The sequence below is a fragment of the Theropithecus gelada genome, chromosome 6 (assembly GCF_003255815.1).
Source record: "Theropithecus gelada isolate Dixy chromosome 6, Tgel_1.0, whole genome shotgun sequence".
Taxonomy (NCBI): domain Eukaryota; kingdom Metazoa; phylum Chordata; class Mammalia; order Primates; family Cercopithecidae; genus Theropithecus; species Theropithecus gelada.
The window spans coordinates 165,074,036-165,091,233 of NC_037673.1; the positions used below are offsets into that span (position 1 = coordinate 165,074,036).

At 44.9% G+C, this 17,198-nt stretch overlaps 1 protein-coding gene across 4 annotated transcripts in view; it reads right to left on the reverse strand.

Annotated features, from left to right (window-relative positions):
* Positions 1-17,198, reverse strand: part of SLIT3 (slit guidance ligand 3) — a 641,659-nt gene that overhangs the window by 218,316 nt on the left and 406,145 nt on the right. For all 4 annotated transcript variants that reach the window (XM_025387957.1, XM_025387956.1, XM_025387959.1 and 1 more), the window contains exon 5: positions 3,966-4,037. In XM_025387957.1, the coding sequence (XP_025243742.1) occupies positions 3,966-4,037 (72 nt within the window). The remainder of the gene's footprint in view (positions 1-3,965; positions 4,038-17,198) is intronic.

The window sequence follows — 17,198 nt, forward strand, 5'->3', positions numbered from 1 at the left end:
ACTCCCTCTTATTAAAACCAAGGAAGCTGAGGACCAGAGACATAGCGTGGCTTTAGCGAAGTCCTTCAACCAGCAGGAACTGGACGGGATGTCAGATCACAAACTTCCTCACACAGAGAAGATGCTCTGTCCACAATGCTGACGGAAGACGTGACAGCACTTCACACCCAATGTGATTACAAACCAACTCAGGATCTTCCAAGCTCGGCTCCTGCTCCTGAACTTTCCATTTCTGTGAAGTGGAAGCTCCAAGAAGACAGAGCTCACAGATTTACACTGATACATCTTAATCCCTGCCGTTTTCCCCAGAACTAGCACTTAGAAGGAACTCAAAAAATAGTTTGATGGGTGTGTGAATGAATGATTATGAGAATTTGCCGTCATTCTCTGTGTTGTCTGAACTTGGAACTAATCATTTTTCACTTCTTTTTCCATGGCCTCTAATAACTCGCTGACCGCCAAGATCTGTTGATTTTGTCCCCAGGGACTGCTTACTTTGGCCTCTTTCTCCACTTCCGGCTGCTCTCTCCCGGGAGAGTGTGAGAGAGATACGAGCAGGAACCCTCACATTGGACTACAGCCTCATCTCCTGCCCCGACCTTTCCTTCTGCCACCTCCTCCTGTCCTCGGTTCCTCTTCCAGAATAAATATTTTCACCATGATCTGTCCCAGGGCAAAAGCCATCCACATTCTTAGTGTCTACATCTAAAGCCCATGCTCCTCGCAGTCAAGGCTCTCCAGCAACCGGCTTCCACCTCTTTCTAACCCAATCACACACTCTTCTGCCTCAGATCCCTCCACTCCACTCCCATGAAATGTCTGCTGGAAACACAGTTTTGCCTTTACACTTTGCACGCACCATCTTCATTACTTTGTGAATTCTAACCACCATTCAGGCCCAGCTACAGTCTTTACTATTGTAACAAAGGAATACAGGAGCAACAGTAGTTAGAGTTTTCTAAACACCTTCCATGCATCAAGCATAGGACTAAGTTATTCATATGCATTACTTTATTAACTTCCACAAAAACCCTAGGAGGTAAGTCCAACTATTATCCTCATTTTATATAGTGGAAACCTAGGCTTAGAAGTGTCAAGTAACGTGTTTAACATCACAGACTCAGAACCTAGAACACATGGAATTCATACATCCGTCTATCAGACTGCCAAAACCATGCTTCTAACCACTAGGCTACATTGCCTAAAGCTGTCTGTTCCTTCTGAGCTCTGAGAGCCCCTCGTTACGTACAGCTACTCATTAGCCAACTTTCATGTTGACTGGTACTTTACTAAACATTTTCTTGTATGTACATGATTCTTGTCCCCAGTTTCACTGTAAGCTACTGGAGGACATGAATTGTACTTCTGGGGCCTCATGGGTTCTGCCTGACAAGTGCCTGCTGACTGAACTGATTAGAAGTACACAGTACTCAATTCCCCTTAGGTGTTTTTGGTTAATTCATCCTTTAGGCAGTGAGTTCACTTCCCTTTCCTTCTTCCCCAAAGCCCAGCTGCTGGTAGTGAGTATAAACAAAAAGAAGACCCTCACTGAGTTCAGGATCCTGAGTAATACACATTTGCATGGCTTAGAGGGTGGGCTGATGGTGGGTGCTGGAGTGACTTGAGTCTGGGTTTGTAGAATCTTGAACCTTTTAAGTCCTGAGGCCTTTGCATAGTTAGAGATATTATAAGGGGGGGGGGGAAAGAGACCCTGTAAAACAAAATCTGAGAAACCCTAGCAACTATTAAGAACCATTGTGGGGCCGGACGCAGTGGCTCAAGCCTGTAATCCCAGCACTTTGGGAGTCCGAGGCGGGTGGATCATGAGGTCAGGAGATCGAAACCATCCTGGCTAACATGGTGAAACCCCATCTCTACTAAAAATACAAAAAAATTAGCCAGGCGTGGTGGCGGGCACCTGTAGTCCCAGCTACTCAGGAGAGGCTGAGGCAGGAGAATGGCGTGAACCCGGGAGGTGGAGCTTGCAGTGAGCTGAGAGTGCGCCACTGCACTCCAGCCTGGGTGACAGAGCAAGACTCCGTCTCAAAAAAAAAAAAGAACCATCGTGGGATTATTTGCTTTCTTAACAATCAAAAACATAGTTGGTAATTAACTGTCCAGCCCTGCTTATACATCAATACAATATGTTCTTTTTGGTTAATGGATCCATTTAAAATTAGTGTCATGAGATCTGACCGATATATCACTTCATATACGCAAAATGTTCTTTTGGGGTTCAATCATCAGAAAGCTGGTTGACCTTGAGTTAGTCACTGCCCTCTCTGGGCCTCCATTTTCTTGCCTCCTGACATTCTGGCAGGCTAATTAACATAGTTGCTTCTGGTTCCTGTGAACAGTCTTGAGTTCTTGGACTGCACGGAACGAAATGCTAGAAAAGCACTCTGAAATGTTAAAAGTGCCAGTTCAGGATGAGAGAAGATCTCTATTTATTTAGTGGTTTTGAAGGTTTGGCTTTTCTGTATCTCATTTTCTCAGGAAGATGTAAACTCAGGAGGCTATTTCTTGAGAGAAACCTATACCTGTCCTGCAAAGGAACTCCCATTCTTTGTGGCTGTGGCTGCTCTACCCCGTCCTCTCCTGCTCTTGGGAAAACACCCTCAGAAGCAGCAGCGGGCAGCCTCCTTGTCCTCAAGCCCCTTGCAAAGTCCTCTCTGCTTCTCCGTTCCTTCCACCCACCCCCAGAGACGCCTCTGCCCTCTTGTGTGCTTTGCATGTTAAACACCAAAAGCTTTCCGCTAAGGCCACAGGGGAGGCAGATAACCTGCATCTGGAAGCCATCACCAGCTGCCTTCAGTGTGCCAGTAAACTAAAACCTCTGCATTCATTATAGGGAAAAGTAACAATGTCTTTTTTTTTGAGCCTCCCTTAAGACGTCTCAAATTGAATCTGGGGCTGCAGAGAAGGTTACTGGGCAGAAGTGCTTGCTCAGCCAAACCAGACCGTCTTCCCTATCCCTCTCCAAAAGCATGTTCCGACCCCGTGGGCACAATGGTTTAGGCAGAAAATTCAAGGCATAGTCCTCGTAGGGGCCCAGGAGTCATGAATAAGGGGTCAGTAGTAGAAGCCAGGTAGGAAATAGTCAAAGTTCAAAAATGTCATGCTGGAATAGTCCTGCCTCTTGACTGTGGTGACAGCTGCATGAATCTGCACGTGATGAAATCACACAGAACTACACATGCCTGCGCTCACACAGGCGTACGCAAGTGAGTACACGTGGAGCTGTGAAATCTGAAAACTAACGTCTGTGGGTTGTACCAATGCCAGTTTCCTAGTGTTGATACTGTACTGTGGTTATGTCAGATGCTACCATTGGAGGAAACTAGTACACGGACTTGTTTACTATTTTTTGAAACTTCCTGCGAATCAAAAATCATTTCAAAATAAAAAGTATAAAAAAAAATCCTAGGGCAGTGGAAGTGGATCTGGCTATGTCTCCCCAACTTCCTGGGATACAGGTCTCCACGCTGTCTCTCAGGCGCCGATGACGATGCTGTTAGTAAGAGTGAGAGCTTCGGCACCATCATCATCAATGTTCCAATTGATTGACCACATACTATGCATGAGACATTAAGATATTTCTTTCTTTTAAACACTTTCTCAGTTGCACAAAACATGCCCACAAGGTTACCATCCCCATTTTACAGAAGATGATAATGACGCTGGGCAAAGCTGGCTTGCACCAAGGCTCTGTAGGGCCAGGCTCTAAGTCACCAGGCACTGAGGCTCCAGTGCTTATATCTGGGGATGACAAACCAGCGAAGTACAGGTTTCTGTGACACTATTGTGGCATCCAACGTGTGTTCCCTAGAAACCACTCGAGCACAGCCCTCAATCTCATCTCTGAAGGCACCTGGACCGCCCTCCTGTCCCATCCCTCACCCTCACTCTGGTCAGAGAGCCCGAGTTAGCCACATCTGTAGTGAAGCAAGGAAAACATCACTTACAGGTTCTTCACATCGGTGATGCCGCGGAACGCCTTCCTCGGGATCCCCTGGATCTGGTTTTCACTCAAATCTCTAAACAAGAAGAGAAGAGGCACACTGCGTTAAAGACCCGGGCTGTCTGGATCTGCATCTCATTAAATGATAACAATCCCCCCCACCCAGGCTGCTGCCTCTGCCGTCAGAGTGTATGGGGGCTGTTTGGTCTCAGGCCCCGGGTGCTATAAGCATTCACATTGTTCTTCAAGTGATGGCCTTTGCTGAAATGGTTACCAGGCGGAGCAGCTCGCCTCCAGGGCGGGCTCTGTGGGTGGTCTCGCACCTCCAGGCCACGAGCCAAGATGCTGGCTTATTTGTTGCACATACTGCACCCAATTCTCTGTTTTCCCACCTCCCAGAGACACCCCCCTGCCCCCACTCCCCGCCCCTGCTCCCAAGCCCCACAGGCACTCCTCCCCCACTGTGGGGTCAACGCCGCAGCTCAATCTCCCGTCTCTCAGGGCTGTCCTCTGCTGCTCAGGACAATCTGCCTTTGTCATGTGGGATTGCAACAGAGCCTGCCCATTCTGATTTTCTGATGCGGGATGACCACTTCAGCTTATTCTAGAGTCCCAGAGATTCCTGGGGGCCCCTGGATCTTCTTAGTGACAGGCATGATAAATTCGAATTGCATTTCCACAGATCCATCCGAAGTGGGGGTCCCACAGGCACCTCATCTAGCATTAAGCAGTGCCAGCATGTTGCTTTAAGGAGGGTAAGGGATACTGTCAGGTTCCACAGCTGGCTAAACCTAAGTCTTGTCCTAGGCTGTAAGCCTTCCCAAAGCCTTATTTCCTTTCTAACAAAGAGATGGGCTTGTTTGTTTGTTTTGCTTCCCACTTTTAGTTTTTGCTAGACCAAACATGTGCACTTGTTTTCACTCAGAACTGAGGCCTGCTTGGATCTCAACAAGTAATCAATCTGTAAAGACCCATCAGGGCTCCAGAGCGTGCAAACTGGCCCTGCAAAACACTCATGCCAGGCCTCCTTCCTGCTGGTCCCGCACAGCCACGGGCTGCAGAAGCCTCTCTGAGGACTATGGCGTGGTGGGGGGCGCAGAGCCAGGGGCTAGGGACACAGCGAGCCCTTTACACTTTCTTCAGATATAAAAGGTGTGTCATACACACACACACCACTATACATACGCAATTATTTTTTAAAAGAACACCCGAAAACCCCTCAAATATAAGGTAAAAAAAATTAACAATGCAGATCTAACTACTGCTACCAATCACGAGTTATATATATAATATTCCACCAATATGACCTCATAATATACAGTCTATTATAACCTGTTATTCTTGTTTGCTATATTGAGAACATCTGTCCCTGTCATTAGTAGCGCATTGATACCAACATTTTTAATGGCTGTATATCGTCCAATTGTATGAGTGGCTACATGGTCCCAAATCGTTGGGTAGGCATTTATTTATTTACTTGCTATTTAAAGAAACACTAGGGTGAATTTCTCTGCATGCACATTTTGGGGATACTTGTCCAACTATTTCCTTGGTATGGGGTCCTATAAGGAGACCTTGCTGGTCACAGGTTAAACGGGTCCTGAGTTGACCTAGAGACAGATTGTACCTGTGGACACTCCCATGCTGATTTTCCAAGGGCACCTAATCAAAAGCTTTAGATGACTCCAGATATATTTGGCAGGAGAGATCAGACGGCTGCCCTCCACTAAAATCTGGGCAGTCTAAATGAACATTTTGCAAAGGGGCAGGAGGGAAAAGAGGAAACAGAAAAGAGGTGTCCACTTTTTTCTGATCTCCCATCCCCTGCTGAGACAAGCCATGTGCTCTGAGCAGCTAGCTACAACGAAACTTGAGGATCATCTGGGGCCACTTTTAGGCCCACAAAACAAGGCTCAGACTTGGGGTAGAGTGCAGGTATAAGTACTAGTGGTTTCTGGGGCTGAATAACAGGGTGCTTCCCAACTCAAATCCACTTTCCTCTGTCTGCAACCGATGTAAGTAAATTCAGATGCACAATGAGCCCTGTCTCAGGCTCCCCCCAGCCAGGCCTGATTCAATGAGCTGGGCTCCAGCCTGGAGTCCGGGCGCTGAACAAAGCCCATGATGACAGCAGAGGTCAGGCGGTGTCACCAAGGCCACTCAGCTGCTCTCCATCAGCCTCTGGAGCAGGGGCCCAGGTCCTGTCATCCGACTAATGCAATTTCCACCAGGCATCTGGGCAGCACCCGAGGCTCTGGAAGTCACAATGAGTCCAGTCTTTTCTGCCAAATGAAGCTGGTCTGTAGGCCACCGAGCCTTTGCCCACTACCCTCCCAGGCTTGGCTGCTCTCTCTGGCGGCTCTGGAAGATGAGCCCCAGTCACGCTTTTGGAAAATGGTTGATGTGATCAAAATCAGAGGCAGGGGCAGCAAACAGGAGAGAGGTATAGAGCTGTCAGCTTGAACCATAGCTGGAAGCTGGATGAGGGGGCATGTATTCCAGTAATGCACTAACCTTGTTGGAATAGACAACATCCCAAAATATACTGGGAGGAGTAGCAGTTGTACAAAGGTTCTGGTTTGCAATACGGTGGGATGAGGAGAGGAGAGTGATATTTAAGCAGAAAAATCTGGCCATGTTGCTGGGAGACCTCCTACACAGGCGAAATCCTGCACTTGGGTGGGGCAACGCTTTGGTTTCTGTTCACTATTTTCTTGCTGTAAATATAACCAGCCTTGCTCCTACTTTAAGGAGCCCAGTTAAAACACAGCTTTTTTTTCCATCTCCCTGTCACTGCTTTTCTCCTGTCCCAATTGAGCAAAACAGTAGATTGTAGGGAATTTATCTGTTCCCCATGACAATCTGCTTGTAAATTTTATTAATTTTATTTTTCATTGAGCCTCTCTTCTCCGGCTAACAATACTGCTGCCATCCATCTGCAGGACTGTATATTGATTTCATAAATACCTTCAGTGGGCTGACAAACTGACAGCTTTAATGGTGTTACTGATGGGGCGTGGAGGAGGGTTCAGGGCTGGGTGCTTCATTTTCGGTAACGGTCCCTTCACAATTATCACAGGGCCTTTGTGAGAGTTCCTAATAGTGTGTTTATCTCAGCGTGGTGCCAGAGCACGGAGCTATTGTTAAGTACTATCCTTGAGAGAGACAAGAGCCACCATTTTCCATTGACACTTAAATAAAAATAACAAAATCTATCCACAATGCCCAAGAGCCTAGTGCTGGCCAATTGCTTGTTGGGGTTTTAGTGCCTCCCCTTTCATGAGGGAAGCAGCTCAGGGCTGAGGAGGGCAGAAATGCTCAGAAGTGACCCGAGAAGGGGATTTTTGTTTTTTTTAAACACTAGAAGAAAGGTATGAGATTGGAGTAGGGTGCATCTGGGTAAGTAAAGGAAGATGGCTGGTGGGAAAGGCTTTCTTGGTTGGGGAGTAGGGCTAGGAATTGGGATGCCTTTTTAAATAATTAGGGTTCTGAGAGAAAAGGAGAACTGCATTAGCTAAAGTGCATTTTCCAGCTTCCGGAAAATGATTAACTGACCGATTATTCCATCCAAAAACACAAGACCAAAGAGGACTTATTAAGGAGACAGTAAGTCAAATAGGAGTTGGCAAGAACCAATATATCCCCCTTCCAGCCACCCTCCCCCCTTTTTAATTTACTAAAATGCTTTGGACACAGATTAACTTTCTTCACAAATTTATTATTGCTTCATCTACCTTGAAATGGGAACTACAGACACTTTGATAAATGGATTGAAAGCCTGTCTAGTTCCAGTGGAGGTTTTGAAATGCTTCCTGGGGCCCTCCCTGCAATGTCAGGCATGCTTTGTTCTCGGAGGAGCAGAGAATGACAGTTCCCACCTTCACCCCCAGCCCTGCAAGACTAGGAGCAGGAACGTGTTCTCCTCTTTGCCCTGCTGGGGACAATGCGCTTGTCTTGGTCACATTCATGCTACCAGGAAATCCTCTCTGTGTTAAATGGCAGTTTGTGGAGGGACTTTGATCCTAGATGTCGCTCCCAAATTAATTCTGAAGCTACAAAATGGGGCTTGGAAGCGCCTCAAAACTTGGAGATTTGTTGTTTCTGAAGTAGGGGGGGTTACTTACGAGCTGTATGATCATTCAAGTTATTAAAATGCTCTTTGCCTCAGTTTCCCCAACTTTACAGTGGGGATGTTAGTGTTACCAACCTCAACAGTTAATTGTGAGAGCGAAATGATTACATGTAGAGCACCGTGTGGAATCATTTGCACGTTAGTTGTGTGAATCTAGTCAATTGCATGACTGTCTCACATCTCCAACTGTCAAATGGGACTGCTTTCCTAAGTCATATGGATACTGCACCCAGAAATATCAGTCCCACCTGTAAGTCTGTACAAGTGCCATTATGACATTAAACTACAGCTTGTAGTGCTCTGCAGAGCACTCTGCACAGCATCTAGAACACTGTAGGCACTCAATGAATAGCTGCATTTCCTTTTGTGTAGTTTCCTCCCATTTAGCATTGGATTGACATTGCTGAAAATGTCCTTTTTCCGCATCCCCAGGACATATGCCTTCAACTCTACAAAGAATAAGACACATAAATGTTGCTGTACTCTTTCCATAAAATCTGAGGGAGGGATTAAAGTTTCTCTCATCTATCATCTGGACAGGGGTAGCCATGTTTGATTCTAGATTCTTTTGGATAAAACGGGAGAGCTGGATTCAGAAATAAAAGGTCTGTCTTGTGTTGGATTCTCTCAGAAGCAGACACCGAGCCAAGGACACGGGGGTTAAGTGATTGATTAATGAAGTGCTCCCGGGAGAGACCAGTGAGGGATGGAAACCGAATGGAAAAGGCAAATAAAAGTACAATCAGGTGAAGTCTTGGCCTTAGTCCAATACCATGGGGAACTCCTGTCTCTGAGCAAGGAAGCTGGGCTTTTGCAGCCTTGCAACAGACAGTCCTTGGTTAGGGACCACTCAGGAGAAATGTAAATTCCCAGGCTCTGCCTGCCCTCCATGAATGCTGGGGGTGGTGGCTCCAGCACCCCAAGGACAGATTGCTGAAGATGTTGCCAGCTAGGAGACTTTAGCAGTGAAGTTCAAAGAAGCAGGTGATAGGATCCAGTAGCAATAGAAGGAACCCAAGGAGATCCACCCCAAAGTATTCCTAAGAAGGCTTCGGGGATAGTTCTAAATCTACAAGTCCTCAGCAGGTTAAAATATCACTATCAAAAGATAGCATATCTGGGACCGAAGATCAAGAGGCTACATGGGAAACTAACTGACCAAAGAACGTGGGAACAACCCAATCTGGCGTCTGATGAGGTTTACACTTCTTTGTCTACCTCCTCAATCCCTCTGCACTGAGACCAATGTGGCGTCTTTTCAGTAACATTAAAAAAAAATTCCATCAACTCTTGATTAGTTAGGCTAAAATAGGGGATGATCTTAAAAGCATTTATATTTGGAACCATTATTGGATTTGCGATCAAGGCAATGGATTACCATTCTGATTCTCTTTGGCCTGAATATATATTTAAATTACTTTCACATTCTCTGCCTAGTAGGAGACCTGCCCATTGGTGCATTCAGTATCAATCAAAACTCATTTAGGGATTTAAAAATTTTTGATGGATAATCTACGAATCTAAAATTTCCTGTACTCTCAATAATACTACCATCTTACATAAAGCTGCAGTCTTTGCTCCCGCCCCCTGAACTCCAACTTTCTAATATATCGCTCTGTGCTAGGAACACATCGCTCTGTGCTAGGAACTAAAGGGACAGACACTGTTTTGCTTACCTTATTTTATACAGCAGGAGGGACAAACATGCAGGAAAAATTATCCCCTGGGGATTCTACAATGTGGACTTCAGGGAGGATTTATCTTAATAGGTACATCTCTTCTGCAGGCAATTTATCTTAATAAGCAAGATTATATGTTTGCAGTTGGGTCACTGTCAAAATCAAATGAGCACCAAGCATATGTCCCAGCTAAGCTCTGGTACCTTCAGCTGGGTGTCCAGTCAATGGCAGCCTTTGTCTGAGGAAGATTACAATGGAGTAACTGACTCATTTCCTGAAAGAACTACCACCTATCTCAGGGATCCAGGGAATCAAAGTATCAATGGGGGACAAAAAAACGCCAATTATTTCCCACTGCTCTAGTTGTGTTTCTGAATATTTCATTGCAGTGAGAGCTTACATTGCGTGTTCGCTCGATGTTAAAAAGTTACTGGATGAAGGATATCAATAAAAGCTCTTTCTGCAATCCTTCCCCTCACAAATTCATCAGAAAAGTCCTGGCCATGCCATTCAGATGTTTAATACTGACAGATTAAGTGTCAGCTCAGCTGCTCATTTCCCAAAAAAATGAATTGAATACCTACTATGTGTTCCACTATGGTTGAAGTTGAGAGAGAAAAGTGGATAGTCCCAAGTTTCTGTCATCCTGCAGTTTACATCCTTATTTATCCCAGACACAAAGAAATAGACTCCCTTACTTTTACAAATATAAAATAAACATCTAGACACCTCAAAAAGTGAGAGCAAGGATGGGTGGTGGCTTATGCCTGTAATCCCAGCACTTTGGGAGGCCGAGGCAGGCGGATCACCTGATGTCAGGAGTTTGAGACCTGTCTGGCCAACATGGTGAAACACCAACTCTACTAAAAATACAAAAATTAGCCAGGCATGGTGGTGGGCACCTGTAATCCCAGCTACTTGGGAGGCTAAGGCAGGAGAATGGCTTGAACCCGGGAGTGGGAGGTTGCAGTGAGCCGAGGTCGTGCCACTGCACTCTAGCCTGGGTGACGGAGCGAGACTTCATCTAAAAAAAAAAAAAGAGAGAGAGCACCAGTTTCATTGTTTCTTCCTTTTTATCCAGAAGAAAGCCTGTCTCTAAACTCACACTATGGGTTGCTCCAGACACCAAGCAAAAGGTTTTATAGTTTATTTTAGTCGGGGTCCAAAATCTTTTTAAATTTTCAGAAGAAAAAGAGAGAGATGCCACTCTGAATCACCAGGATTCACAGGGAATGCAGGCTTGTTTCATCAGGTACTTTGGTTTTATCTTTCAAGGTGGACAGTTTGGGAAAAATCAGAACAGTATAAAGATATTATCAAGAGTTGGGATGGTACCGGGCAGTTGTCATAGAAGAATGTTCTGATCAGATGGACCATGAACCCCGCTATAAGAACAAAATAAACATTCATTCCTGTTAATTTTTTAAAATTTAAAGTGAGAATAGAACTGTGGTTATGTTTTCTTTCATTTGTGTCTTTATCTTTGAGAGATACATACTGAAATAAGAATAAAATGATGATCTCTAAGTTTTGCTTCAAAATAATATAGGAGAGGAAGAAGTGGTAGAATAGATGAAACGAGGTTGGCTGTGGGTTGATATTTATTGGAGCTAGGTGATAAAGTACGAGGGAGGTTCATTTATCATCTGCGCTTTGCTTTTATGTATGTGTGACATTTTCCGTAATAAAAAAAAGCATGCAGATTCCTGGGGTCTATGCCAGACCTACTGAATCAGAAACCCTAAGGATGGGCTTGAGTCTAATTTTAAACAAGTTTGAGAACCATAGGTGGAATGATTATTGCATCGGATTAGGTGCTAAGTTCACATCCCGGTTCTGCTACTCAACAGGCTGTGTGTCTTTAAGAGTACCAGTTCAATTCTCTGAATCTCAACTTGCACTTCTAAGAAACTGGGATAGGCATCAGAGGTAATGGACAAGCGAGTGCTTTCTAAACTCTAATGTAGTATATAATGCAAATTCCTATCTTCAGGTTCTAGCATGAAGTTCACAAATATAGCATCCTACTACGTTAAATGTTAAAGTCTAATTTTAGGGAAAATTTTGGGAGCAGGATGCAAAGGCCTCCTGTGTCTCAGACATGAGACTGCTGATGTTGGATAAAATGCCTGTGGGATAGGCAGAGTCACAGGAGAAGGCTGAAGTGGCGAGAATGATGACATTTAATCTGTATTTCAGAAATCCACTCAGAAGCCCGGGGAGGCTGACCTAGAAGGGTAAGAGTTCATGGATGGCTACACCCTCCTCTGGGAGCCAGAGACATGGCAGAAGAAAACCAAGCACTTTGTCCTTGGACTCCTTCAAGCTTGAAGGGGAGACAGGTTGCTGGGATTAGGACATTCCTGATAGGGCCTCACAGACCAGGGATTACCTATAGTTTTCTAGGAAGGCTGAAATCTGGAAGAAATCACTACAGGGCAGGTGATGAGCAGGGTTGAGCAGCCAGGCTGAGAAACAGTCCTGGAGCCGTGACTGAGGGTGAAGGCCTGAGGTCCAAGCACTATGAAGATAAGACACTTGGTCCCAGGGGAGCATTCTGACCAAAGGGAAAAAGGAAAAGAACCTGTCAGGCTGCAAGCTTCTACAAAAGGTTACAGATGGAGTTGAGGTTATGGGTTTGCTCTGTGACTAGTTACCAATGTGAGTGCCTGTTTTGTCTCTTCCAAAGAGACAGGTGTTCCAAAGATTGCAAACTCAAATGCTTCAGGGTTGTGCAGGTAAAGTAAATGAGGAAGTCAGGCTGCATGTGGACAACAGGAGTAGTCAGAAAGTGAGCTGGGGATGTTATTTCAACAAAATCAAAACAAAATAATTGGCCTCTGTGCCGGCCAATTGGATGCTTCACCCTGGGAAGAACTTGACCTGCAGGCTCAGATTTGTGACTGGTGAGGATGCAGAGACTGTCAACTCTTCAGGGTTGATCTGCTAATTCCAGAACGGCACTGTCCCACGGAAATATATCACAAGCCAAGAATGCAATTTAAAATTTTCTATTAGCCACATTAAAAACAGTAAAAAGAAACAGTTGAAATTAATTTTAATATGATATTTAACTCAACATATCCAAAAGATTGCCATTTCAAGATGTAATCAATATAAACATTTATTAATGAGATGTTTTACATTCCTTTTTTCATACCAAGTCTTTAAAGTCTGATGTGTATTTTACACACAGCTCAATCTGGACTGGCCACATTCTGCGTGCTCAGTGATCACACATAGCTAGTGCCTACTGTATTGGACAGTATGTTCTAGAATAAGGAACTTGATGCTGTAGCTACACGGCATCTCATTGCCAAGGGAGGGAAAACGTCTTCAGATGTTGGAACCAATCTAAGGAGCCTGATACAAGACTGCTTGGGAGGTTTGAGTATACAGATAGGAAATGTGGAGGAAAATCAGTCAAGGTTGAAAGCCCTGAATCCAGGGCAGAAATCCATGGTTTAGAATATTCCATTCATTCAGTCATTCCTCCTGTGAACAAATAGCTCTTCGCAGCCATAGGATTTAATCTGAGTTTTTCCAAACCACCACTCTTCCAGGGCTATCAGGGTTAACCGATGCTTCCAGTCCAAACAGAAGCTTTCTTCATTTAATTATCATCTGCAACTCCAACTAAGGCTCTTTGTGTTCATGAAACAGCATTATAATTGACTGATCATCTCCAGCAAATGGGACAGAGGCTGAACTTCTCAACAGCTCACTAATCCCTGGGATTATCTCAATTTAGTGACATGGCAGTTAGTTACATTAGATGGGATTGAGGAACTCTCATTATCAGCCCAATTATGCCCTCTGTTCTGGTCCAGGCTTCCCTGTGTCACTAAGTGGTCCAGGAAATATCAGTGGGGTTCCAACCACAGACGTCTCATTCCGCAGTGCCCGCGTACCTCATTATATACGCTTCGGGGGTATACCTGCGATTTTGGTGTCTTCACATTGTGTGCAGAAATCTGGTGCTGAAAATCATCTGATTGTAAAGATCTAATTATGTACCTGAGATAGTCCCCTGCCAATTTTGGGCCCAATGAGAAGTTCTGGTTTAATTTATCAACCTTAGTTGGCTGTGGACAGGGGGCTTGTTCACCCGATTCAAAAGGATGGAGACTGGTGTTTCGTATGTTTCTTATTGTTTGAAGCTATGTGTCTGCCCAGTGGGATTTGGGAAAGGGAACCCATTTCTATACAATTTATCCTCCTCTGAGGCTGACATACTGGTCCCCACCCCCTCCGTCCCTCTTCCTTGGCAGCCATCTGAGGTTTTCATCCCTAATTTGATTGTCGTAGCTGACACTGTCAATCTGAAATCCAGTAGCATGTCTAATGCTGGCTGGACAAGGGGAAGGCAGGGGGAGGAGAGGGGGAGGCAAATTCATCTCGAGAAGTAGCTTTATGTAAATCGATCCTTTGGTCCGAAAGCTGGAGCCAAGCATTTGCTGATTAATTGGAGAAGCGTCCTTGTTCCCGTGTCTTCTGTAGAGAGATGACCCAAATTGAGTCCTCTCTGCTTTACAAAGACATTCCCATGCCAAAAAGCTTTTGTAATTAGGAGATGAAATCTTGTGAGTGAGGGGGAGGTATCGGGGCAGGAGAGCGTTTATGAAATTGTTCTGAAATGAAGTGTGTGCATTTGGCCTGCTCTGTGATTAACTGCAGACCTGGGCACCCTCATTTGCCTCCTAGTCTGTGGCCTGATAGCCTAGGTTCAGAGGCATAGTATCCCATAGGTGAAGATCTACTTAAGTGACAATTAGCAAAAATTAAGGGGATGGGGAGTGTGCTTCTAACATGTTTTTCTTAAATTTATATTCTTAGTTACCATTTGGGCCCATTTCTGTTGGTGTCAGGAAGGAGGGGAGTGAGGCTGATCGATTCAACCTTTTTTCTACATCCTCTTATCTTTTCCTGAAAAATAAAGCTCAAATAAAATGGCAGATCGTCCACCAAGGCGGTCCTTTTCAACTCAGTAACTTGTCCCAGGGCCCTGTCAAATTTGACTTTATCAAAAAACTTACAGGCAGAGTAGCTACCTGGGCACAGGAAAGAGTGAGTTTGGTTCTGGAAAGGTTGCTTGCTGCTTCACCATGCTGACTATGTGGAGGTTGGCAATATGGTGTTTTCTGATGGCTCTCGGACTAAATTATTAGCTTCGTGTAGGTAGGAGCTTTTGCTGAGCGTGAGGCCTGATGTATAGCTTTAAAAATATTTGTTAAGTGGATGGAAAAAATAAGTGAACATGATTTTATGCCATTTCTTGGTCCATGGATGACTGAGAACACATCTCAAGCTATGGAAATCTTTTTTTCCCCCCAAGTCCAGTCTGTCCCTTCGGATTACAAAGGGCTCTGGCTGTCCTCCTCCATCCTTCTACCTCTACAGCCCTGGTGGCATATCATGCTTGAGAACTAATGTTCCTAGAACAGGCTTGTGAACTAAGGAGCCACAGATAAAGCCTTTGACAGGGAAAGGTTTAGTGAGCTAAGCTGAGGCGTGGGAATGAGCAGTTACAGTGGGAAGATAGGTGAAGTGGACAGATAACTTGATTTTTCAGAATACAGATTAAACCTGGCCTGCGAGGGTACAATAGATTTGGAAAATGCATTCAATCCAGAAAAGGGCTGTGTGCCTGACAGTGTTTCATCTCCAAGAACAACTTCTCCCCTCCTCCTTTCTGAATTCTGGCACTTATAGAGATTAGGATAATACAGATAATGAAACTCAGGTGCAGAAGGAGATATTTTAAGCAACAGCCTCCAGGAGATGTTAGAAGGGGGTCATTGGCAGTGAAGAAGTTCTGATGATCTTTGGGATAATCTACCCTGTGATCTGACTCCTTCCAGGCAAATTGTCTAAAAGCTCTGGAAACCCTCCCAGAGGCTGAAGATGTGCAGAAATAAAGTTGGGGGTGGTAGTGAGGTGAGGAGGTGAGAAAAAGAGAGGAAGTCAGAGGGCTAAGGCACTGTAGTTTGGGAGACATTGAAGCCACTTCCTAGTGTCTACCCCACTGTAACCTTAAATGTTCAGCTTGATCATGAAGAAAGGATTCTTTGAACATTGCTCTGGATCTGCCTAACCCTAATACTCTTTATGATATGGCACTAGAGTTCCTCTTATGTGGCCCACTCTGCTCCACCGAGGAAATGTGAACATGCCAGCACAGGGTGGGGAGGGGCTGTGCCTGGGCTGCGGCTGCCCAGAGGTTGGAGTTTGGCAGCAGTGCTGCAGCTCGAGGACATGGGGCTTGTATATGCCTGTGCTTTCTTGTAACTTTTCAGAAGACCATTAAACAAGTGAAACCTCAATGGTAGAGGTGAGATGCTATCCTGGGGCCATCTGCCGATAAAATCGATATGCTTCAGAAAGGCTCAAAATTATCTTCCACCAAAGCAGGAAAGCAATTCAGCAAGACCTCAGGACCCTGAGTTGCAAAACTGGCCTCTGGAAGCCCAGTAACGGATGAAGTATATAGGAGCTTAAGCCATTAAGCTATGTTAATACTATAGAATGACGTTTCTCATCATGATCCCCTGCACTATTTATTGTTCCATTCAAAGCAATTACAGTTATTGCTAATAACTCACACCTGTGGATGTGCTGCTGTTGACTACAGGAGAATAGATGCTGTTCTCTTGCTTATTTATGTAAAAATGGATGCAGTTCAATAGATTTACACCAAGTTGGAAGTTAACACTAATAATTAATCCCAGACCTGCTTCTGGCCATTAGCCTGAAAGGCACTAGACAAGGGACATGAGCGCTGGGAGGACCCAATGAACTGCAGAGATGAAATTCATTAGTGACAAATGTGAGACTGCTGCCACTAGTCTCGTGCCAAATACAATCAACTCCCTTGTCCCCAGCAAAGAGAAAAGGACCTCTGAGGTAGGAGGCGGGGGGTGGGGGGTGACTTCTAAAACGCTTCCCTTGTGTCTCTGAGACTATTCATCCACTATAGCCCAAGCCGTACTTTTCTTGGTAACTCCACTCCTTGCCTTACATGCCTGCTAGAAGTCGTGCCTATGGCCAAGACCCCAGGAGGCAGTGAGGTACCGTAGTGAAGGCATGGCTTAGGAGCCTAAAAGACCTTGGTGTGAACTCCAGCTTTGTCACTTGCGTGACTGGGCCTCAGTTTTTGCATCTGTATAATGTGGACCATGAAAATACCTATGTGGGGGAATTATTATAAAATAGTTCATGAATTTTGAGTTCATCGCATGCTGTGTCGTTCATAAAAAGCACTGGAAAAGTACTGATTGTTATCAGTCCTTGTATCTGTTCAAGTCAGCATTCAACACTGTGAGTAAAAGAAAAACCCTGCCTTCTTGCCACACAGAATATTACAGAGGAACACTAAAACTTTAAAGCAGCAATTCCAGGTCAAGTTCAATACGAAAGAAAGTAGTCA